The sequence below is a fragment of the Dipteris shenzhenensis genome, chromosome 29, assembly GCF_047967505.1.
Source record: "Dipteris shenzhenensis isolate YYH24624 ecotype China chromosome 29, Dip_SZ_1.0, whole genome shotgun sequence".
Taxonomy (NCBI): Eukaryota; Viridiplantae; Streptophyta; class Polypodiopsida; order Gleicheniales; family Dipteridaceae; genus Dipteris; species Dipteris shenzhenensis.
This window is the reverse complement of record NC_141624.1, coordinates 39,753,971-39,779,039: the sequence shown is the minus strand read 5'-3', so window position 1 is coordinate 39,779,039 and position 25,069 is coordinate 39,753,971. Positions and strand designations below refer to the sequence as shown.

The 25,069-nt window shown below is 44.7% G+C and overlaps 1 protein-coding gene across 1 annotated transcript in view; it reads left to right on the top strand.

Annotated features, from left to right (window-relative positions):
* LOC147882825 (nucleobase-ascorbate transporter 12-like) overlaps positions 1-23,120 on the top strand; it is a 74,240-nt gene extending 51,120 nt beyond the window's left edge. Inside the window, exon 11 of the mRNA XM_087400514.1 lies at positions 22,636-23,120. Coding sequence (XP_087256640.1) covers positions 22,636-22,857 — 222 coding nt within the window. The 3' untranslated portion in view covers positions 22,858-23,120. The remainder of the gene's footprint in view (positions 1-22,635) is intronic.
* Positions 23,121-25,069: the final 1,949 nt, after the last annotated feature.

Below are 25,069 nucleotides of genomic sequence, written 5' to 3'. Positions count from 1 at the left end.
TCTGTCCAGGTCTCGGTGCCGTCGCTGAGGAACGTGAAAGCGAAGCTAGGGCCATCCCTAGGGGCCAAGGCGGCAATCTTCCCATCTGCCCCTTTGCGGAGCAGGAAGATACTGATGTCGAGACAAGCCGGGAAGGTCCCAAGGTCGGCCACATCCAAGTAGTCCCAGGGGCCAGATCTGTAAAAGTCTCGAGGAAGCTCTCTCTCCTGAAGCTGAGACCCATCAGAGTCTGCCACTGAGGGGCTAGCGGACAGGGAAGCCTGCTCTAGTGGTGGTGTAGACTCCGGGTGTCCTGCCAGCGGAGGGGGAGGGGGAGGAGGCTGGGGGGTAGGCGACTCAGACTCCACGGAGGCGACTAGCGGAGGAGGTGGAGGAGGAGGAGGAGCGGGGGCTGCCCTCGGCTGGGAGGCCGACGGTGCAGCTAACTCTGTAGGAGAGTCGAGAGAGACGGGGGGGGGGGGGGGATGGGGATGCATCTGGAACTGGGGCTGAGAGGGAGGAGGAGGAGACTGGGGAAGAAGAGGCGGGGGCTGAAGCTGCGGGTCGGGAGAAGGGGGGTGAAACTGGGGAAGGGGCTGGGGCTGAGTGGAAAGGGGCGGGAGAGCGGGAGAGAGGGGGATCTGAGGCTGTAAAGGGCGGGCTACCGTCGAAGAAGAAGCTCTCCCAGGTCCCTGGGGCGGCTGCCTGTCAGGTCTCTGGGGTGCTGCTGCAGGAAGGGTAACCTCTGCCTCCTTGCCTTTATCCGAAATCTTCTTGTTCTTTCCTCTTTTCCTTCTAACCTCTGTCCAACCGCCCACTAACTCTGGACCGGACTCCGGCTGCCTCGGCTCCTCCTGACGTGGCTGTCCGGGGGGGGGCGGGGGCGGAGGGGGCGGGGGCGGGGGGGGGGGGGTCGAGAAGAGCTGGCGAAACGTGGACAAGCAGCCGCCAAGTGCCCAAAGCCATGGCACCTCAGGCACTGACCTGGCTGTCCGGTGACTATCATGCTCTGGGTGATGCTGCCGGCATCTGTCACGATCTCGATCACTGCAGGGAGAGTCGCAGGATCTGCCACAGCCACACGGACTCGGGGGGCTCCTGCTGTAGTCACCGCGTCGGCGAAAGTGTCGTGCATAACCCAGCCAAAGTGGGAGCCCAAGTCCTTGACAATCGGCCGCAGCTCAGCAGCAAGACCTGGAAAAACTAGCGTCACTGGGTGGCGAGGTATACGGAACCGAACATCAAAATCCGCTGCGCTGAATCCACGGTACCACAGGACTATCATGATAATCTTTCCATCCACTGATGTGGGGGAACCGGCAATCAGGTTGCTCGCAGCTTTCTCATTGGAGAGTTTGAGCCAGAAGATGCCCCTTCCCATAAGGGCCACCTCCTCAATATGGCCATCCTCTAGCATGAGAGTGGACTGGAGCCAGTCCCTGATGGCTGATCTGGAGGGAGAGTGTCCAATGACTCTGCCGTAAACAGAGGTACGGGCAAAGTCATTGGCAACCTCCTGAACACGAGATGATTGTTGCTCTGTCAGGATAACGCGGTAGGCATCTGGAGAGGGAGGGTCCGACTGGGCCTCCGGGTCCGGGCAGGGAGCCGCCATACCGCCAATCTGCTGGTAATCATCCCTGATATGTGCATATCTGGGGCACTGTAGGGCTACATGTGCCTCTGTCTCGACTGTCTGTGAATCACAAAATCTGCAAACTCTGGCATGAGAGAGAGAGAGAGAGAGAGAGAGAGAGAGAGAGAGAGAGAGAGAGGGATTAGATACACTACTAGGGTCTACTACACAGGCTCATACTTGAGCTAGGGATAGTTCATACATTTACTAAGTTAAGCTATTTGCTATAATTACTCTGTGTGTGTGTGTGTGTGTGTGTGAGAGAGAGAGAGAGAGAGAGAGAGAGCTTTATTGGGTGTTCTTCCTCATGGACAGCTTTTGGCATGCCGACATATTGCTTCATCTATTTGTCACAGAGGTCTGGCTCCGAGAGAGACTGTGCCTCATCTCCTCTGGCATTGTCCTTCCTCTCGTGCTGTTTTGGACTTCCTTGGCCAGTTTTTGAGAGCTTGGTTTCCTCAGATTGCTTTTGGCAAGTTCTTATGGCTTTTTGGTGTACATCCACCCAGACAGGAGTTTGATTTCTTTTTTGTTTGGGTTCGATACTGGGCACTCTGGACTCTATGGAAGGATTGCAATCATAGGGTCTTCGGTGTTCCTACTTTTTCTACTTTCTCTTCTGACACTCTTTGCAGCAATCGCTTTTTGATTGCTTGCAATCTCGTGTCATTGATCATGATGTATATTTGTCCTACAGTGAGATTTTCTCTTGATGTATTATAGCTCTCCCTTTCTGGGATAGCTTCTTTGTAATATAACGACTAAAAGATTCCACACAAAAAAATGTGTGTGTGTGTGTGTGTTTGAGAGAGAGAGAGAGAGAGAGATTAGATACACTACTAGGGTCTACTACAAAGGCTCATACATGAGCTAGGGATAGTTCATACTTTTACTAAGCTAAGCAATTTGCTATAATTATGTGGAATGCATCTCCATTAAATTTTCAATTTTGTACTTAGCTTTCACGAGATGCATCTAGGCTCTCCCATTTTTGTCCGTTTCTCATTGTATCTATTATTGGTCGCAAGGATCATTATGGTCTTTTAAAAGATGCAAGAAGGCAGAAAAGTAGGAAAATGGACAGTCATATGTAGGGAAGGCTTGAATGATGGCGTGGTAGGAAGCCCATATAAAGATTGGGCAGGAGCCCTAAATAGACAGCTGAACGGACATCAATATATAGGGAAGATTCGAATGATGGCATGGTAGGCAGCCCACATAAAGATTGGAAACGAGCCCTGAACAAACAGCTGATGCCTCACACTATGCTACTGGTAGTAAATGACCAGGAAGGATGCATGATGCCCAATGTCTAGAACAAGCTTCAAATTGTCCATTATGACATAGTCGAATCCAAAGTAACAGAGGGACCACATATGGTGGCATTCAAAAAGTTTAGCAACTTTGGCATGTTGCTCAACTAATTGATAGTTTCCTCAAGATTAGAAAACCCATCAGAGTTCTGTGATTTGGTCAATTTGGATTCCGCCAGACTTGACCTTGCATCTAGAGTAGTGGTTGTGAACCAGGTACTTTTGGCTACTGCCTGGTTCGTTTGCTCTTATTGGTGCAGATCTAGAGGCTGCATATCTTAGCTCATGAGACCTGACAAGAACTTTCTTTGGAGTGGGTTAGATGGCACCTCAGATGTTATGGCCAGGGTGGCTTAGGAGACCCTCATTCTCCCCACTAGGGAAGGAGGTCTCAATATTATTGATCCGAATTTGCTGTGTATGGCTTTGCTCTGCAAATTTGTTGTGAGAGGTTTGATGCCTGGACAGGAGCCATGAAAGGACTTTTTCCTATGCAACATTGAGTCTTGTACTCCTCACAGGGGAGATTGGATGGACAGCTCCAGATGGCCTTCTTGGCCAGCTTCCACTTCGTTTCTACCTCCTAGCTCCGAGGCCACCTACTTGTTTCTCTTCTCTAGCCTATCTTCTTTTCAGATCAGATTTCAGTCATGGCTGATTTGAACTACCATGCGGAGGATGACCAGGGTCTCTATGATGATCTGATTACGAAAAAAGCCTTCAATGAATTCACCACTGCTCTTGATGGAAAGTTTGAGCAGGTTAACACGAATCAGACGGGGTTGACACAGCAACTCCAAGGGATTCAAACTACACTCACACTTTTGACTAGCACTGTTCAGGCGCTCACGTATGTGGATGCCATGGCTTCAGTGTTAGGCCCGAACATCACTTCAGATCCTTTTCTTGGAGACCAGAAGTCTCGTACCAAGGAGGTTGTTGACACTTGGTTACACAAGTGGCAAGTACACTTTCAGTTTCACCCTTATCTAGATGACAAGAAAATACAGCTTGCAGCGGGGTTTATGTCAGGAAAGGCTTTATTGTGGTGGAAGGAACTCCAACCCAAGCCTGCAACATGGATAGAATTTGAAGGGGTCTTCAGGAAAGAGTTTCTGAAGAAGAAGGAAGATTACGATATCGTAGGCAAGCTCAAAGCCCTCGATATGTCCAAGCTGAATTTGACTTTTGAGGTTTATCTTCAGAGGTTTCGGGATTTGCAGACCAGAGCTACAAAGATGGATCCAGTGACCTTGTTAGGTTTCTTTGTGGATGGTTTGCCTGACTCATACAAGTTACAGATCAAGAACAACAAATGTACCACGTTGCAAGAGGCCATGAATTACACGCGTATTTATGATGATACTATGGCCAATGCAAAGGGAACCACAGTTGGCAACACGGGTGGGAAGAACAAGCGAAAGTTCTTACAGTCTACCACTGGTACTGGGGAGTCGAAGTTTACAAGTAACTTTTGGACACTTGTTTTTGAGAAGTTAGAAACTACTCTAAGTATGAGTTCCTCAGATCATGCACAAACTGATGGTAGTATAGAGAAGGTCAACCAATTGGTTGAAGATATGCTTCGGGCATATGTTTCTAGACAACGCCTCCAAGAAACATTTGACTCAGGCGAAGAATGGTCGTGCCTGTTTCCTTCGTACCTTGAAGCTAAAGAAAGAGGGACGTTGCTTCATCTGCGAGGAGCGGGGCCACACTAAAAATGATTGTCCTAAGTGCAAGAACCACAAGCAAGCGTCGGGACCGAAGCTCCAGGCGGGTCCGGGTACCAAAGCTAAGGGAGCTAATCAAGTTTCGATGACAGGTATTTCTGTAAATGTCATTACTTGCCCACTTTCGTGTAATTGCACTTTTAATACTTCGTTATTTGGTTTCCATGATCTTTTCCGAGTTTATGGAGAAGTTAGGGACCAAAGAGTTCACATTCTCTTTGACCCGGGCAGCTCTCACAACTTTGTTAATTACAAACTTATGCAAAAGATGGGGCTGTCCACGATACCTAGCGATCACACCTATGAGGTGCAGCTTCCAGCTGGGAAGCAGTTTTGGGATCACAAGATTGAAGCGCTTCCTATCCGGATTTAAGAATACACAACGGCTCTTACATGGCTCTTACATGCTATGTTATGCACTTGGAGCATGTGGACTTGTTAATCGGAATAGAGTGGTTTAAAACCCATGATATTCGGATTGGATGGAAGGAACATACTCTTTCTTTTTTGGATAAGGACACCCAATTTTGTATTCAGTGTGATAATATTCTCTCTTCTCAAGGACCTATTGTATCTGCGATGCAGCTTCGGAATATATTAAACACTTCTCATTATGATGTCTATCAGTGTGTTTTGATTCCGCTTTCTTCATTTGTTGTTTCTGTTAATAACAAGAATGATTTAAGTGTGTTTGAACACCGTGAATTGAGAATGTTGTTAGATGATTTCATGGATGTATTCCCTGCTCAACTGCCAGAAGGTTTACCTCGAGAACGGGCAGTAGATCATCGCATAGACTTAGTACCTGGGGCTCAACCTATTACTGTTCCACCTTATAGGATGAGCCAGCTTGAGGAGGATGAGTTAGCTTCACAGCTACATGATTATTTGAATATGGGTTATATTCACCCAAGTAAATCACCTTGGGGAGCACCTGTCCTCTTAAGAAAGAAGAAAGATTCCACATGGAGAATGTGTATGGATTATAAACGATTGAATAAAGTGACAATTAAGAATCGATACCCTCTACCTCGTTCTGATGATCTAATAGACCGTTTGGCCAGAGCGAAGTATTTTACTAAGATTGATTTGCGTACGGGTTATCACCAAATCCGTATCTATGCTAAACACATAGATAGAACCGCATTCCGACCTAGGTATGGCCACTACGAGTTTCTTGTCTTACCTTTTGGTTTGACCAATGCTCCTGCCTGTTGGAATTATAGATATAATTCAGCAGTGACCAATGTAATATAATAAGTTAGTTAGGGGCACTTTTCCCTCATTTAGAGGTTTTTCCCCCTAACTGCAGTTAGTTCACTAACTATGGTTAGTGACTACTAAGGTTTTGTCACTATGACAAAACCTTATCCTACTCACTTTGTGTTGTACTCTTTACACTCTATTTTGCAACTACAGCTTCTAAGCTTTCGACTCTCTCACTCTCTCTAGCTCTCACTCTCTCCATTTCCTTCATTTGGTATCAGAGCAGGTCCAAGAGCCTGGTGCTCCTTGCTCCCTTCAGTTCCAACCTAAGCCTCGACTTTCAGCCTGTGCCAATCTGTCCGTACAGTCCGTACGACTGTACGGAATTCTGACGCCGTACAATTTCGCCTGCCGTACAGCTCCGAGCTTCCGTACATCGACGTACCACATCTGTACCGTCGTCCGTGAAGTGCCGTACACCGTACGCCGTCGTACATACCTGTTCACCGTACATCGTCGCCGTACATCGTGAAGGCCATACAGTTCCGTGAAGTACCGTACACCGTCGCCGTACCACTCCCGTATATCGACGCCGTACCGTATTTGTACCTGTTTTTCGTACAGGTTATCATTTCTGTATAGTCTCCGTACCTATCGCCGTACTAGCCGTACAGTGCGGTACAACATGTACGGCATTTCCGTACTGTATTCAGTACAGTAAATCTGTACTGAATCTGCTTCAGTACAGCAGCAGGTACCTCCTTGGTTTTGTACAAGAGAACTAGCAGGTGATCTTTGGCAGGCTAATTTTGCAGACAGCCATTGTTTGGCTAAGTATCCTGCGAGTATATTTGGGGCATTTTGCATATTGCAGACATTGCAAACATTGTGCAATTTTGGAGCTACATCTGGAGAAAAATTAGAGATATAGTCTGAAATTTGGGGCTTTTGTATTAAAATTGCAGATTTGGGGCTTTTAGCATTTTTACCCCTTTTCTGGCTGCAATTTCTAGCCACAAATTGGGGCTTTTGTGTTTGGAGAGCATTTTTTGGAGTATTCAGTACATACTGCCTTTCTTGGAGTGTTTGGAACACTTTTGGCAGATTTTGGAGAGTGTTTTATGCTTGGACAGATTTCTGACAGCTCAACTGCAGAAATCTAAGTTGCATATACAGCCCGTGCTTGGCTGTGTTTTTGGGAGTTGTGCATTTTATTCCCAGTAAGGGAATTCAGCTTTGTATCTGCTTCAATCTCTTTTTCAGATATGGCCCATCAAAATCAGAATGAGTTCCAGTTCGGTGGTCTTTCACAGGAAGACAAATTGGATGGTACCAACTACTCCCTCTGGAGTTTCATGGTACGTAATATTCTGATTTCTCGCAATTTATGGGATTATGTCAATGGGGATGAAATCCTGCACCTGCTACCCCTCCTCAGCAAGGAGGTGGAAGAGGTCGTGCACAAGTTGCAGCTGCAGGACAAGTTGTTGGTGCAGCTACAGTCAATACTCCTGAGCAAAAGAGATGGGATTCACGGGATGCCTTAGCCTTGTCATGCATCTCTCTTTCAGTGAAAAGATCAATCATTCCGCATATCCGGTCGTGTAAGACCTCCAGGGCAGCGTGGGATATTTTGGAAAGCATGTATGCAGCACGGAATGATGCCAGGGTATCTTTTTTAAAAAGAGAGTTGAGCAATACACATATGGAGGAGGGTGACTCCATGTCATCCCACCTCACTAAGCTACAGGATCTCAGAAAGCAGTTGTTAAATATAGATGAAATTATTCCTGATTCAGAGATGATTACAACCACTCTGAATTCTCTTCCTGAGTCTTATCTCAGCTTTCATGCTTCGCTGAATTTATCATTGAGGGGGGGTGCAAATCCTCTTTCTTTTCATGAGCTGATAGGACTTCTGCTTCAGGAAGAGCAGACTAGGAAAAATTTGGCTTCACGTGTAGGTGAACAAGCCATGCTCTCAAAATTCAAATCAAAAACAAAGGGACAGGCAAAAACAGCAGCAAATCAGCCTTCCAGTGGGTCAGGACAGCCTTCACAAAAGGCTAAAAGTGATGCAAGCAAGCCCAAAAAGAAGGGTTTTTGTCACTACTGCAAAAAGCCAGGTCATCACATAGCAGAATGCAGGAAAAGGATAGCAAAGGAAAAGAAAAACAGCTCAGGAATGGCTGTTTCAGATTCAGCCCCTTGTGCATCTGACAGTGGGGATGCTGCAGCCAACTTTGTTGGTCAAGATTATGCCTTTTTATCTTGCATTTCTGATTCTAGGTTGGCTGTTCCAGATGCTCGGGATAGTACAACTTCTTGCAGTGATGATACATATGCATTTTTGACTTGCAGTTTTGACTCTCCTTCAGATGCATCTGCTTTCAGTGTTGATGAAACACTGGACACATGGTATTTTGACAGCGGTGCATCCAAGCACATCACTTCGAGGAAGTGTCTCTTTACTTCCTTGCATCCACCTCCTGTAGGTAAGAAAGTCACTTGTGCCAACAACTCCTCATATTCAGTACGTGGCACAGGAGAAGTTGAGCTCACTGCAATTGATGGCTCAATTTTCAGACTTTCTGATGTCTTATATGTGCCTGGCATAACCAAAAATCTCCTTTCAGTGTCCACTCTTAACAGAGGGGGATTTCAGGTCATCTTTGAGGATGACAAATGTGCTGTCCGGGACAGGGAAGCTAACTATGCCTTAATGTTATCTGGTACTCTGCTGCGTGGGCTTTTTCAGCTTGATATTTTTCAGAAAAGAGCAGCTCATGCTTTGGCAATTTCTACCCCTACAGTTGCCATGCAAAATGTAGAATTATGGCATGCCAGATATGGCCACATGCATTACAACAGCTTAATGACACTTCAGAAATTTTCAATGGTTGATGCATTGCCACCTCTTGAGATACCTCCTCCACATGCCTGTGAAGGGTGCATTTTAGGTAAAATGCATAGATCTCCCTTCAAGAAGGATGGTTCAGTTAAAGCTGTTCGCAAATTACAGCTTATACACAGTGATGTCTGTGGTCCCATGAGGACTCCGTCATTGGGTGGTTATCTCTACTTTGTCACATTTATTGATGACTACTCCAATTTTACTTGGGTTTATGGGCTGAAAAAGAAATCTGAAGTGTTCACAGTGTTTAAACACTTTTCAGCCATGGTTGAAAATGAAACCGGGCTCAAGATACAGACATTACGCACGGATAGAGGTGGGGAATACCTATCTGCAGAATTTGATGCTTTCCTCAAACAAAAGGGTATTGTGCATCAGCTCACAGTCAGGCTGACCCCTCAGCAAAATGGCAAAGCTGAGAGGAAAAATAGAACCCTCATGGAGATGGACAGATGTATGCTGAAAAGCAAACACATGCCTCATAAATTCTGGTTAGAGGGTTTGATGTGTGCCAATTACATTTTGAACAGGGCTCCCACTAAGGCTTTAAAAACAAAAACTCCTTTTGAGGTCTGGAATGACAGGAAGCCTTCAGTGGATCACTTCCGAGTCTTTGGATGCCTTGCCTATGCACATGTGCCAGTTGAATTTAGGTACAAATTGTCAGATAAAGCCATCAAATGCATATTTGTTGGATACAGTGCAGAAAGCAAGGGGTATCGTCTCTACAATCCTGCTACACGCAAAATCATTGTAAGTAGAGATGTGATATTTTCTGAAAATTCAGCTCACACTCAAGCTGATTTTCAAATGCCTTCACCTTCAGAAGATGTCTTTCAAGGGTTGCTACCCATTGCTTTGGGTTCCCCTGCTGATTTTTCTGATCCAAATCAGAATTTACAGCAACCTTCAAATGCTTCAGTTCCGCCACGGGATGTCATGCCTCCTCCACAGGAAGTGGAACAAGTGGTACAGCAAGAAATTGCAGACATACATGCAGCAAAAACAGTCCCAAACTGGCTGTTACAGACTCTCCGGGAGAGTAAACTTGATGCTCCGTTACCTGGCAGGACTCGCAGTGCAGCAAGGCACATGGAAGGTGCTAATTCAGTGGAATCAGCATATGCAGGTACTCTCCTTGATGAAGAGGAGCCTGCCACATTTGAAGAGGCACAAGGTAATGTGCATTGGATGAATGCCATGCACGATGAGTTGCAGTCCATTGCAAAAAATCAGACTTGGGATGTTGTGGACTTGCCACAGGGTAAACATGCTATTGGCACACGATGGGTATTTAAAGTCAAACGGAAGCCAGATGGCTCCATTGACAGATATAAAGCCAGGCTGGTTGCTAAAGGCTATGCTCAGAAAAAGGGCATAGATTATGAGGAGACTTTTGCTCCTACATCCCGGATGACTACCATCCGATCAGTAATTGCAATGGCTGCACATTTTGAGTGGAATGTTCATCAGTTGGACATCAAAACAGCCTTCTTAAATGGGGACTTGCTGGAAGAGGTGTATGTCAAACCACCTCCGGGTTTTGGAATTACAGCAAATGCACTTCAAGTCTGCAAGCTTAATAAAGCTTTATATGGGCTGAAACAGGCCCCTCGTGCATGGTATGCCAAGATACATGCCTTTTTGACCAGCAAGGGGCTGCACAATAGTCCTACTGAGAGCACCCTCTACATCAAGATGGATGGGGGGGAAATATTAGTCATCCTTCTTTATGTTGATGACTTACTGCTCACAGGGTCCAATGACAACAAAATTGCAGATTTCAAAACTGATTTGCAGACCCACTCTGATATGTCAGATTTGGGGCTGCTTCACTTTTATTTGGGGATCCAGTTCTCTCATGAGAGACGTGGCACTGTTATGTCTCAGTCCAAGTATGTTCAGAAACTTTTGGACAGATTTAACATGCAAGAGTGTAAGCCCATATCTACTCCTATGGAACCGGGGCTGAAACTCACAATGCATGATGCAGGAGAATCAGTTGATGCCACACTTTACAGTCAAGCTGTTGGATGCCTCATATATCTCTGCAATACTAGGCCTGATATTCAGTTTGCAGTATCTCAGGTGAGCAGGTACATGCACAGCCCCAAAACTATGCATTGGCAGGCAGTTAAGCGCATCTTCCGTTATTTGCAAGGCACCAAGTCTTTTGGCTTACTATTTCCCAGGGGGGGTGACTTGCAGATGCATGCCTACAGTGATTCAGATTGGGCTGGTGATTATGACACTAGGCAGTCCACTAGTGGCAATTGTTTCTTTTTGGGAAAATCTTGCATTTCATGGCTGAGCAAGAAACAATCTACAGTGGCTACCTCATCATGTGAAGCTGAGTACAGGGCAGCTTTCACAGCAACAGTTGAATGTGTCTGGCTGAGACGTTTATTTGCTGATCTTCATCTATCTTTGGAGGGTCCTTCTCCAATTCTCACTGATAGTCAGAGTGCCATTGCAGTGGCAAAGAATCCAGTGTTTCATGCTCGCACGAAGCACATTGAGGTTCACTATCACTACGTCAGAGAGAAGTTGCATGCAGGAGAGATCAGTATGATCTTTGTGTCCACACATGACAACGTTGCAGATATTTTCACCAAAGCACTACCACGTGAGAAGTTCGAGGCATTTCGCAGTGCCCTGAACTTATATCCGTTTGGTGATTGATCAGCCTTGTACATGACATTGGCACTGCAGGGGGGTGTTGGAATTATAGATATAATTCAGCAGTGACCAATGTAATATAATAAGTTAGTTAGGGACACTTTTCCCTCATTTAGAGGTTTTTCCCCCTAACTGCAGTTAGTTCACTAACTATGGTTAGTGACTACTAAGGTTTTGTCACTATGACAAAACCTTATCCTACTCACTTTGTGTTGTACTCTTTACACTCTATTTTGCAACTACAGCTTCTAAGCTTTCGACTCTCTCACTCTCTCTAGCTCTCACTCTCTCCATTTCCTTCACTGCCATCTTCCAGCAAATGATGAACGATTTGTTCCGAGATTTTCTGGGCAAATTCGTTGTAGTGTTCTTAGATGACATCTTTGTATATAGCCGAACGCTAGAGGATCACCTAGGACACCTCCGGATTGTCTTAGTTATTCTAAGACAGCATAAGCTCTATGCCAAGATAGAATTACCTCCTGATGTTAAAGTACATCCAGTCTTTCATGTCAGTAGACTGAAAGAAGTATTGGGTGCGGATGATCAACTTGTTTCTCCTCAAGAAATAATAGAAGTTACAGATTTGACTTTTATTCCACATGAACTTGAGTGTATTCTTGAATTTCGTGAAAGACAGATTCGTAATAGAACTATCACGGAATACAAGATCAAGTGGAAGGATCGTGTTGAGGAGGATGCAACATGGGAGACATTACAGAACCTCCAGAGGACATTTCCGGGTTTTTTAGCGAACTCAGGAGTGAGTTCTTAGAGGAGGGAAAGTATGTCATGTGCATAGATTGGTATCTGATGTGTACTGGGTACACAAGACTAGCTCAGGTAGCCTGGGGAGGCTTAGAGCTAGGCAGGCTTGATTCTTGGGTTGAGTGGCAAGGGTACGAACCAGTTAGAGGTCTTCGCTATTTTTGGCGCTTGGGACCCGAGTCTATAAAAGGGGCCTAGAGATTCAGTTCTCAGGGAGCCGATGGGAGCAAGTTTCGTTCCCAGGTGCTAGGTCTGATCCTGGATTGAGTTGCGGACGCACGCCTGCATCATAGCGTAGCCCAAGGCCTAGCAGCAGATCCCAAGCTTCACAGCGCCACCTGGTGGTATGGGACACCAGGCTGGTTAAGATCTGCTTGGGAGTTCGTGCCAGTAGCTCACTCGTGGCTCGGAGGGGACATCTCCTGATTCGGGATCACATCCCGTAGATGTCATGGTTGGGTGGTGAGCAGCCTGCTCAGTTTCCTCATGTTGGTGTGTTCTTGTGTTTGCTTGCAGATCAGAGGTTTCAGGAGTGCTGGGATGTGTCAGAAGTGGACACCCCAAGTGTAATGCATACCGTCCCACCTCTATCCAGAGCCCAATCATCCACATAAAATCTGTCTTTCCGTGCATGGATAGGCATTTGCACCCTGTTCGACCAAGAAAACAGGAGTGAATGCGGCTGAGTGTGAAAAGCATCATCAGCGTCTCTGCCATTGTACTGAGAAAGGAAGGCATCCCAGGCTGCTCTCTAGGGAGTGTAAGCCACCTTTCCTACCACCTCTTTTTCTGTGGGCATTTCAATCATGTTGAAATCACCTCTAATGATCCAAGACTCTATAATGCATGACCAAGAAAGCAGCTCCTTTGAGAAAAGGACACGGTCTCCTCTTGAATTGGGGGCATAAAGATTTAATAAACCATCTTATGCCCACCAATCAAAAGAATGACCCACTGAAATCTAGAGGGAACTATGATCCCATGTCGAATTACCAAGGGTAGCAGAGAAGAAGAAATAGAAATACAAGTACCTCCCCTGGTGCCCAAGGTGGGTGACCAAAAAGTATGCCCTGAAAGAAGCTTACCCGACTTGGCACAATTCTTGACATCCAGTTTGTGTTCTTGAATCATGAGGACATCAATGGAACCCCCAACGACACCTGGATGAAGTTGGTTATGAATCAGCTGCCCACGGCGGCGGTGAGGTACACCTCCAAGGCCCTGAACGTTCCAATTGACAATCCTCATCGACGAGAGGAAGAGGCTGAATGAAAAACTCTACCTGACCTGGTAGCGGAGATATCCCTCTCCTGGGAAAAGTTCCTCCTATCGAGAGGAGGGAAGTCAATTGGGGAAAGTACTCCCACACCTGCAGAGGGGGAAGCTCTATCCATGGTACTCTGAATGAAGTGCTCCCCAAGGGTAGAGGGTACAAACTCCTCTCTACCATGTCTGCTAGAACTACAAAAGAATTTCTAAAGGATGCTTCTGGCATAGGTGTGCGGAGAATCCCTATGGATGACGGAGTAGAATCAATAATCCCCTTGCCTCTGTCAAGAGGTGAAAAAGTAGGAATAAAAAACAACCTGAAAGAAACCTCGACCAAGCAGATGAACATCTGCGAGGTGCCCTGCGAGGTCTCCAAGTAGAGCGGTGAGCATCCCATCACTAGCCTATAATTTGAAAGGGTGGGACCCATGGATGCGAGTAAAGAGCGATGTCAAGCTCTCCTACTCTGTATCTTTTTTGAGCTGCTGCAATTGGTCTTTTGAGAATGTGATGGTTTTCGCGGCTGGTGGAAGCGGACAAGGATTGGCTGAAGGCAGAGCCATCGTCAATCAGGGTGGATAGGCCGATTCGAACACTGTTGGGCACTGTCCGACCAACAAGCTGCTTAGGAAGAGGGTTTGAATTGAGGGTGAAGGTAAGGGAGGGCATGAAGAGGGAGGGTGAGGATGAATGGAGGGAGAAGGGTGAGGATGCAAGGAGGAGGGGAGGGGAGAGGCAAGTTGAAGGGGGGGGAGAAGAAGTGAGGCAGGCGGGGGGGGAAAGGGGGAGGAGGCGGGGGAAGGGGGCTGAGGGGGCGGGGGAGGGGGACGGGTGAAGAGAGCAGGGGAGGGAGAGCTGAGGAGAGGGGGTAGAGGACGGGGGAGAGGGCGGGGGTAGAGAGGGTAGAGGGCGGGGTAGGGGCTGAGAAGCGGGGGGGCCGGGGGGTAGAGGGTGGGGGAGAGGAGTTGGATGGTGGGGGGAGGGGGCGGGGGGAGAGGGCGGCGGAGAGGAGTTGGATGGCAGGGGAAGAGGGGCTGAAAGGCGGGGGAGAGGGGGCTGAGCAGTGGGTAGGGCGAGGGGGAGAGGGGCTGAGGGAGGAGGGAGAGGAGAGGCGGGGAGGGCGAGGGGGAGGGGGAGGAGGGAGGAGAGAGGGGCGGCGAAAGAGGCAGGAGGAGGCTGAGAGGGGGCCTCCTTTGCCAAGCTTCACGTTGCAAAGGCTGGGAACTTCCTTCTTGGAACTTCCTCCATGAGAATCAGGTGCTACAGAGGCTGAGCCTCACACCAAAACAGGAATGCACCCTGAACTTCTCTACACTCGCAATCTCAGCAAGTCTAAGCACTCGACCATTGGCAACCTCAGTCTGATGCCATACGTAGAAACAAAAAGTGAGGGAGAGAGCTGGATAGCAGCATGAGCATACACAGTAAATGAGTAAGAGAGAGAACCAACGTGAACTCTGGATAAGGAATGAACACAAAATGAGTGATAGTACATCTAGTGACCACTGGGTATATATATGGACCCACAGTGTCACATAACAAGAGCAAGTCTAGATAACAGAAATGAATCTAGACTAGCGTGCATGTCCACACCAGTGACATAATTGTCCTACAGCTTGCGCCACTATGCTCATTAATGAAAAATTGACCTGCTTGAGCCTTTGGTGGCTGTCCATGTCTTTCCAAGTAAAGGTTGGTCACTGGAATCTTGAACAATATCTTTTGCCCATCTCGGTACTGGTTTTTCTATGTGTACAAGAGGCTGAGCCTGTTTTCTCCTGTAATACACCTTCAAGTCCTCATTTGTGGCATCAAATGTGGGCATTTCCTGCTCTTTTTACTGCTCCTCCTTGAAGTGGTAGAGGAAGAAGTATGCTATTGCTCCTGATCAAATTCAAGAAAAGAGAGTATGTCAAGTGGTAGGTTATCCGTGTCCATCAATTCTGTAACATTTTGGAGTGATTCCTCTTCCTTGAAAATCACATATGTACTAACAATTATGGAATGTGTAGTTGGATGTCAAAGTCTGAAGCGCTTGCTTGCCATGATATATCACACAAAGGTGCATTTTGTAGCCTTATAATAGAGCTTTCTGCGGTGTTGTTTGTGAACCAAAGCTTATGCAACATAACCAAAAGTTCTGAAATGACTCAGCCTGGGGTTTCTATTATGAAATGCTTCAAACGAATTGATAACTACCAATCCTTGGTTGTGTTGGTAAACTGAAAGGAAAGAGTAGAGTGGACACAAATTCAGAATACTTGCATTATGGAATGAAGAAGAGTGAGGTCCTTATGTAGGCACCTCTTACATGCTCACTGACATCACTGATGACTTCAGAGCTCCACAATCATCTCCTCAATCTGCTCCTAGATTCTCTCAATCATCCTATGTGGCTTTCCACCACCTAACTGTGCTTATGGGCACCTAACTGTGCCTCTAGCACTCACACATAGAAACCAAGGTGTGCCTGAGGCATACACCTTGAGATATCCCAACAAACCCCCCCTCAAGGGAATGCCTCAGGCTATGTCAAGGATACAGCTAGCACAAGGTGTCTCATGCCATCTCATGGTGGTCATGGATCTATCAATGGCTAGGATCTCAAGCTAGCAAGGGTTCCCATGGGTGTAAGGTAAACAAAAGGGATACAAAAGACCTTCCAATGGTTATCTCCCCTGCACGTACATGCACACAATGTCTGCAGGAGGTACCATGGAGCAAAACACATACACATGGCCTACATCATAAGGTGACCAGAGGTGTTTACAAAACACACAAAACACAATAATTTATTTCATTCATTTTGGAGGACTATCCAGGCTGAGTACCTTGACTCAACATAAAAAGAGAGATCTGGAGCATACATAGAGATGATTTAAAATGCATAATCTTCAAAGGATGCCTCATCTTGTGGAGGCACATCAACTGAAAGTAGATTGGCATTTTCTGTCTTTGCTTTGGCTCTACAAAACTTCTCATGATGATTGTTTTTGCCACAGTGTTTGCATGGATTGATTTTGAAGCAATCCTTTGAAAGGTGATTTGTCTTTCCACAATGATTGCAAGGTGTAAACTTGCCCTTCTGGATTTTTACAGCATAAGCTGTGTCATTGCCTTTCCTGAGCTCCATGTGCCTTTCTTCTTCTTGGAGAGCAGAGATAATACCTTCAAGATTAGGATTAGGAAGATTTTTCAAAGTGGTAACAATATGATCATAATAATATGATCATAATCTTCAGGCATACTCTTAAGCAACACTGCCATAGCATCATCTGTAGTGATAGGAGAGTTGATAGAAGCAAGTTGAGTCATAAGACTCCGCATGTAATTGACATGGGCTGCCAAAGCAGTGCCACTAACCATCTTCAATTCAAAGAAAGAGATTTTAAGTGATAATTTAGAGATGTGAGAGCTAGCACCAAAAATCATGTCAAGCTTATGCCAAGCTTCTGAAGGAGACTCTAAGTCAAAGATGTGATGAATATAATCATCTCCTAAAGCAAGAGCAATGATTCCATATGCTTTCTCCTCTCTAGTGGGATCCCTTGCAGGGGAGTGTCGGAGCTGAGGATTCTCCAGCATTGGAGGCTGTAGAAGAAGCGGTTGAAGTCGGTTTGACAAGTCCCCAGAGGTTTTCCCTCATCAATGCAAATTTCACCTTCATCTGCCATGTGTGGAAGCCCTTTCCATTGAACTTATCTATATTCAATATGGTAGCCATGAGAGGGTCTAACCCAGATAATATTGGGCAGTGTCCTCTCTCTTACAAGGCTAGAATAACAACTGAAAGGCTTCCAAATATAAGCATTTAATGTAGCAAAGACTAATGACCAAAATTCAATCAATGATGCTTTTTCTTACATGCTTCATGAAAGCTTTCCAATCAAAAACAGGTATAGCAACTCAAAGCAAAGCTGAAGCCACAGTTGTACTGATGTTATTGAAAACTTCAAAAACTCAGAAATGCTAGAGTAGCATTTTATGTAGCATCATCTTCAAAAACTTGTCAAAACTGTCAAAATCAAAAGACTGAACTTGGAGGGCTTGTATCTCACTCTTCAGAGCAAAGGAAAAGGGGGTTTCTAAGGCAAAAGAGAGCTTATATACCACAGAAGGTCCACTGAGGAGAAAGGGCGCAAAATCACGTCAGGGCGCCATAGCTTGTCTCTCCATTTTCGACTGGTTTTTCTCTATTTTCAGCTTGAATATGCAGCCATTGCTGCTCAGATTTCAGCACAGGATAGCTCTAGGTATGGACAAGCTCCCTCTGAAAGGAATTAGAGAAGCATGGAGCATGCTGAGAGAAAACGCAGGAAGAAAGGTCGACGATCTGCGTGAAATGGCGACGAGGAGAGGCGACAATTCTTCAATTCCTTGCAGCCAGGGGTTCACCCCTTTGAGGTGTGTCTCCAGCAGGAAGGGCGTGGAGAATGGAAGAGAAACGGAGGAGAACAGGCTTAAGCAAATTTTGGGAAGAAGAGGAAGAGATGGTGAAGAAGAAGATGGAGAAGAAGATGATGATGTGGCAGAAATGGGATCAAGGGGGATCAAATGGCTCGGATACCATGTTGGTAAACTGAAAGGAAAGAGTAGAGTGGACACAAATTCAGAATACTTGCATTATGGAATGAAGAAGAGTGAGGTCCTTATGTAGGCACCTCTTACATGCTCACTGACATCACTGATGACTTCAGAGCTCCACAATCATCTCCTCAATCTGTTCCTAGATTCTCTCAATCATCCTATGTGGCTTTCCACCACCTAACTGTGCTTATGGGCACCTAACTGTGCCTCTAGCACTCACACATAGAAACCAAGGTGTGCCTGAGGCATACACCTTGAGATATCCCAACAGGTTGAACATCTATTTTGAATATAGGTGGCTGTACTTACAGCGTCCCCCAACGTACTTTGGACAACTTCTTGTATCAAAGCATGCAATTAGTCATTTGACATGTATTCCTCTTTGTTATCTGTGTGCAGCATCTTGATTTGCAGCCAACTTGGTTTTCTACCAAGGTTTTGTATTCCAAGAAGAAATGGAATGCTTCTTATTTATATTGCATAAAAAGCACATGCAAATCTGGAATAATCATCAATGAATGTCACAAAATATCTTTTACCACTGTGTGTGGTGACATTCATTGGTCCACACACATCTGATTGTACAAGTGTAAGCCTTTCCTTACTGCTATACATTCAGCATCAAACACATAAATTCCCTGATTATATGACCCTGTGGCAACAATCTGAAAATTTAATTTAGGGTCCTTGATCGAGTAGTCACCATCTTGAAATTCTACCAGCATGTGCTGGTCATGTGCAAGGGTAGGGACAGAAATCAGATTTTTTGAAAGACCTGGGACATGCCACACAATTTTGATAACTTGTGGCTTGCCATTATACTGCAACTTTACTGGGACATCTCCTATGCTTGAAACTTCCTGCTTGGAGTTGTTTGCACAAGTCACATACCTTCCATATGTAGTTTTCAGCTCATCAAATCACTCCTTGGTGAAGTCATGCCCTTTGTAGCACCACTATCAATGCACCATGAGTTTTCTTGGATGACATGGCTGCATCTGAATTTTGCATTGCATTTGAGGTATCCCCCCTACAGTCAATGTCATATTTTGTCAAAAATACAAGATCATTCTCATCTTTGACATTATTCACCTTTGGAGAATTCCGTGCATCATTGTGAGGTAGCCACATGTGCCTTGCCCTTCATGAGAGAATCACTATACTTCTTCTGACACTCACCAATGTGATGTCTTGGAAGCTTGCAATAGTAACAAGTAGATTTGACAGGTTTGGCATCATTCGCATTCTCACTTTTCTTCCCATATGTTTTTACATGTGCATACCCCTTTGCTGGATTTTTTAAGGCTGATATCTTTCTTAGGCTGAAAGTCCGTCCTCCGATTATAGTTGATGATTGTATCAACCTAGTAGAGCAACGCGGTGAAATCAGCTTCAGAAATGGCCTTCAAATGACTCCCAGAGTCAATATGCCATTTGACACTTAGAAAAACTCTTGGAGTGTGGATTTCCGACTAACTGAGCAAACTAACCTCAGTTAATTTAAGTTAACTAACCTCGATTAGGTTAACTGTTTGCCACATCCCCTACAACGTCAATTGTCTAGCCACATCACACCATTAGCGGCATGTACCACATCACACCTGCAGGCTAAGGTTTGCTGAAGTAATTGTGCTGGCTGTGGGTGATGGTAACCCTGAGGCACTTGCAACAAAATGCAAATGAAGACGAACTGAAATGAGGCAGTTACGAATTGTTGGAAACAAGTTGCAATGAGCGACGGCAGGCTTGCTTTGTATGGCTTGTAGACGAGTGATGCTTTGTATGGCTTGTAGACGAGTGATGCTTTGTAGGAAGTTGGGCTGTTGCAGACGAGCGATGTTTTGTAGGAAGTCAAGCTATTGCAGACGAGCGATGGTTTGTAGGAAGTCAGGCTGCAGGACAAGAAGATGGCCTAAATAAGAGCGGGAAATTGGGCCATGACCAGCATATGCTCCAAGAACTAGGCACAAATCTTCTATGGGAAAGGGCAAAGTAATTTGTGGTTGAATGCAAACCAAATAGCGTCCAAGAATACAGACAACCAGCTCCTAAAGTTGGGCGGCTGCAAGAACAAGCCAACTGTAGTGGCAAGACTTCGATTGCTTTCAGGAATGGGCTGTAAGAATTCGTCGACCTGCTTTTACCGATGAGATGCTTGTAGACAGGCTTGAGCTGGAAAAGCACAGGCAAGCTTGCAGAGAATGGACACCGGAACTTGGAGCTAACTAGAGCTGAGCTCTCAAGCTCCCTAGTTTTCTTGGGTACTCATAGAAGCTATGCCTCTTCCCCACAATGGAAATACGTGCCACCTCCACAGAGCAACCAATGCTCTGATACCAATGTACTGTAGGACCGAGAGGCAAATGTTGGAGAGCAATGAACTTAGTTGTACTTAGTTGCAAATGAAAGTACATGCAATGATATATATACCCTAGCACTAGTACACATAAAAATAGTGAAGACTATTCTATGTCCTACATATCCATGTCATTGTAAAATGTCCTACAGAAATCGGTGCAAACTGCTTCATTAAAAAGCTTTGCTAAGATTGGGGCCATAGTACTTATTCAATATGCAATCTATTGAGTATGATGATAGAGCATTGACGTCAGTCAGTATGTGTGACCCTTGTGGTCTCCTAATCATGACCCTGCGTCGAACAAGTGTCACTATCACACCGGTCGGCCGCACCTCTAGTCTAGTGAATATAGAGGGAAGATCCCTGAGTTTGGTCTGAGCATTGACACACGGACATGTCTATTGTATCTTTTTCTCCATGCCTTGACTATGCAATCTCCCTTGGGCTTGCTGGTCCGTGCTATCCAACTAAACAAACTCAATGAACACACTCTGGGTGGAATCTGGCTGTGAGCACCCTAATCTTGTCTATGTGCCTTAAGCAAATGGTCTCTGTGTCATACGGCCTCATGAATGAAAGCCACCAAATTTCCCAGATTCAGATGAGACAAGAGGCTAGAGAGGGGTCCGAATCCATCCTTGAAGAGATAGTGATGACGACCTCAGATCTCATAGTACGCACGGCATCCGAAAACAAAATGCTCCTCTGACTCAATCTCCTATAGATCACATAGAGTGCAAATGTCACCCTCTCTTGGTATGGCCTCAGTTCGTCCAGTCTCAATGCGCAGTCAATGTGAGGAAACACAAACTGCCTGATGTCTGCTCTTGGCACAAGGGGATGCACTATGAGATCAGAAATCTTTTGATGTGAAAGCAACGGATCCCATGATGTAGTCCACCATGCTGTGACTGCCTCTGTCTGGGCAAGATGTATATGTCTATGAGCCTGACCATCTTTTTAGACCAATTGCAGGTAAGCATCTCATGATTAGTGCCCGTATCCAGCAAATATCTGTTGCTCAACTCTCCAAGCTGAGTGATAATCTGCCTGAGTGACGATCTGGTAGTGTTAAGGCATCCCCTTGGAAATCCAAGATCTCTGCCTGTGTGTCCCTCGTCCTGGCATGGGGTGTGTGTGTGTGTGAGAGAGAGAGAGAGGGGGGGGGGGGGGGGGGGAGAGAAAGAGAGTATGTGTGTGCGCGCGTGTGTGTGTTGCATGTGTGCGCGCGTGTGTGTGTGTGTGTGTGAGAGAGAGAGAGAGAGGGGGGGGGGGGGGGGAGAGAGAGAGAGAGAGTATGGATGTCCACTAGAGACCTTATGAGGTTTTAGGACAAGGAAAAATCACCAAGGGTTTGCAATTGCAGATATATTCATAGCTGTCACCCATAAGTCAATTAATAGGAAAAAGGTTTTACAACTGCAGATCTAGCTGTCACCCATAAACAAAAAATATAAAGGAAGTTGTGCAGGAGTATCTTCGTAGAACAGACCTGACCAGATTATTTGCCGTCCAAAGGCTTCGTCCAATACTCTAACAGCTCCCTTACAAATGAAGTGGCCCATTAATTAGCTCTGGAGAAGGGACCCTGCAGGTTTTAAGGTGCCAAAGCATGAATGTTATATATCGCATTGATTGATGATATGAAGGAGTGTGTGATCATTGTGTCCTGTACTTCACGTTGTTGTCACACTTTGTGAATCCTCTGTTGGGATTGTTCACCTTCCTATTTCCAACTCTACTTCACCTGCTTAGCACTCTGTAAATCCCCTTCTGGGATTTTTCACCTGCCTATGTCCACCTCGAGGTCATGTGCATTGGTCTGATCCTGTGTACTAGGCACCTCTTTGATTTGAATTAAATTTGTAATAAAACTAGGCACCTCATGAAGTCAGAAATATCCTATTTTCAGATAGATAGATAGATAGGTAGATAGATAGATAGATAGATAGATAGATAGAGAGAGAGAGAGAGAGAGAGAGAGAGAGATCATTAAGTGCGTAACAGAATGATTGGGTTTGTCAATCTGAAAATAATTCCATACCTCAGACACTTGCAATTGTACAAATTGAATGTGGGCTCTGCTATTGTATAGAAGTGGTGAATCTGAAACGTTTCTGGTGATTATATTGTTGATCTAATCTAAATTGAAAAGAACATAGGAAGCTGACTTTGTGTGTGTCTTGATGCAGCTGAACTTTGCACTGAACACAATTCTGTCCATGAACATGGTGGTAGCATTTGTTGTTGCATTTATCTTGGACAATACTGTTCCTGGAAGTAGACAGGAAAGAGGTTTCTATGTCTGGTTGAAATCAAAGAATGCCAGAGATGAACCAGCAGTCGTTAAAGACTATGATTTGCCACCTCAAGTGGGAAGATTTTTCAGATGGGTTCATTGGATAGGGTTGTAAGATCATCAGTATTGGAACAGTAAGCTGTGGCATAGTGAATTAAGTTGGTCTCCTTCGTGGAAAATAGTCTGATCCAAAGGCTCTATTAGCAGTCCAAACCACATCTCTATTATGATAGTCAACAATTCAGCTGTAGGACTCATTGCAGGAGCCCATGGGAAGACTGGTCTGTGATCTATGATGCTCAAATTTCCATATGCTGGAATTGTAATTGAGAGTTGCGGTATAAAAGGATCACTGCGGGTTAGTGAGTTATGCAACACATTTATGTTTTAAAAAAGCCATCCCTTCGAATTTCAGGCACGTGTGACATGAATTTTTAAAATTAAAAAAAAACCCTTCCCTTTGAATTTCAAGCACCAGTGATGTGAAAAATTGTACTGTTCCCTTTGTTCTTTGTGCAGTCTGAAGTTTTTGTATTGTGGCCTCAAGTACAGGTTGCACAGGTGTAGGCTGGGATAGGTGAACTTTTACGTCAAAGTTACCATTGTACTGCCCCATGCCTATCCCTTGTCCAGAGACTGCCAGCCCTTTTTTCCAGTAACCCATGGAGTGACTGCAGGACTTCTCAGCAGAACTGGCCCTTGGGTGCAGCATGGGAATTGTCCAATTAAACGAGTGCACTGCTCTATAGGCTGTCACAGTTTTGAACCACCACATCTCTTGTAGTTGTCTCTCCAGTCCCTAGAGCACATAGATGACAAGCCAGATATCAATGGTAAATCAGTCCTCCTCACCAATTCTCTTCACGTAGCAGCCCAACAGTCCTTCCCCTATAGAATAAAAAACACAGTCCTTCCCCTATAGAGTTGAAAGCCACTAGAAGGGTCTGTACCGTGTTCCTACAGACATTTTGCAACATATATTTTAACGAGTTAGACTTTGACAACCATTGCAATCAATGCAAGTTTGTAAAGTTTTTCAATCTAAAACAATCATGTAGAATTATAATTCGGCACTACATCACTGCACTCATGCTCAACAATTGAAATTGTTAATGATATTAATATAAAAATATGGAACGTCTAATGTAATCATCAAGAAAATATGAGTTAACAATTGGAGAAGCACAGTTTTCATAAATGCTTACCAAAGAAATTTCCATTGTGACAATCAAGTACATTGTGAAAAGTCAACATGCACGATAGTTTTTCAAGCACAAATATATTGACTTTGAAGCAATAAAATTGGATATGCAAATTGATTACATAAATAATCCAAAAGTAGATTCTACGTGCCAAAATGAATACACATCATTTTATATAATTGATAAATGGGTTGATGATTTTGGGAAAAGCAATAAATCTACAAGCCAACAATCATTAAATTGGTAAGAGCATTTGGATATTAGAAGACCTTTTTAACAATCGACTAGGTGATTTAATACATGATTATGCAGGCAACATCCAACTTTAAGGTCTTTCCTTTTTTTCGATAAGCTACGATTATATTAAATTGAAAGATGCTGGGGGGATTACCAAAGGAAAGTCCTATTCAAAAGGGAGGTGCTACATGAAGATATTTTAAACTTGTTAATAGTTTATACGTATCCTTTTGGAGATCACACCAAGTCTTTGGTACAAGCCAAAACTCATCAGAATTTGTGACTAAGGAATCTCCAACTTCAAAATGTGAGAATGCAATCAGTAAAGCTTTAATAGACTATCCTAATCCACTCTTTCAGCATAACACAAATTTGAAAGGCATATAATTAATTCTAGAGTCAGAGGACTTTCCAACCATGGCACATTTTCATTAGATTATTGCAAGTTAACATCAATGCACTCTTTGCAAAAGAAGAAATCACTATAGATAAAGGTAAAGGTTCAAACTTCACACACAAAGATATTTTAAACAATTGGCACATGCAATTAAGTTAGAACAAACTATGTGTCATGCAATTCAATATATGATGCATTACATGAGCACATGACCTTGGATGTGGAGAAAAAAATGTCACATGGTACTTTGATATTGGAGCTTCAAGATACACTACCTCCAGGAGGGATTTATGCTTCAATTAGTAAAAAGGTCACCTATGCTAATAATTCTATCTATTGGTTAAAGGTTCTAGTGAAATAAGTCTTCCTACTACTGAGGATATAGATTTACACATTTTAGATGCATGATTTTTGCAAGATATGAAGAAAAATGTGTTGTCATTGTCCTCTTTTGCAAAGCAAGGTTCTGCTGCTGTAAACTTTGAGGATGA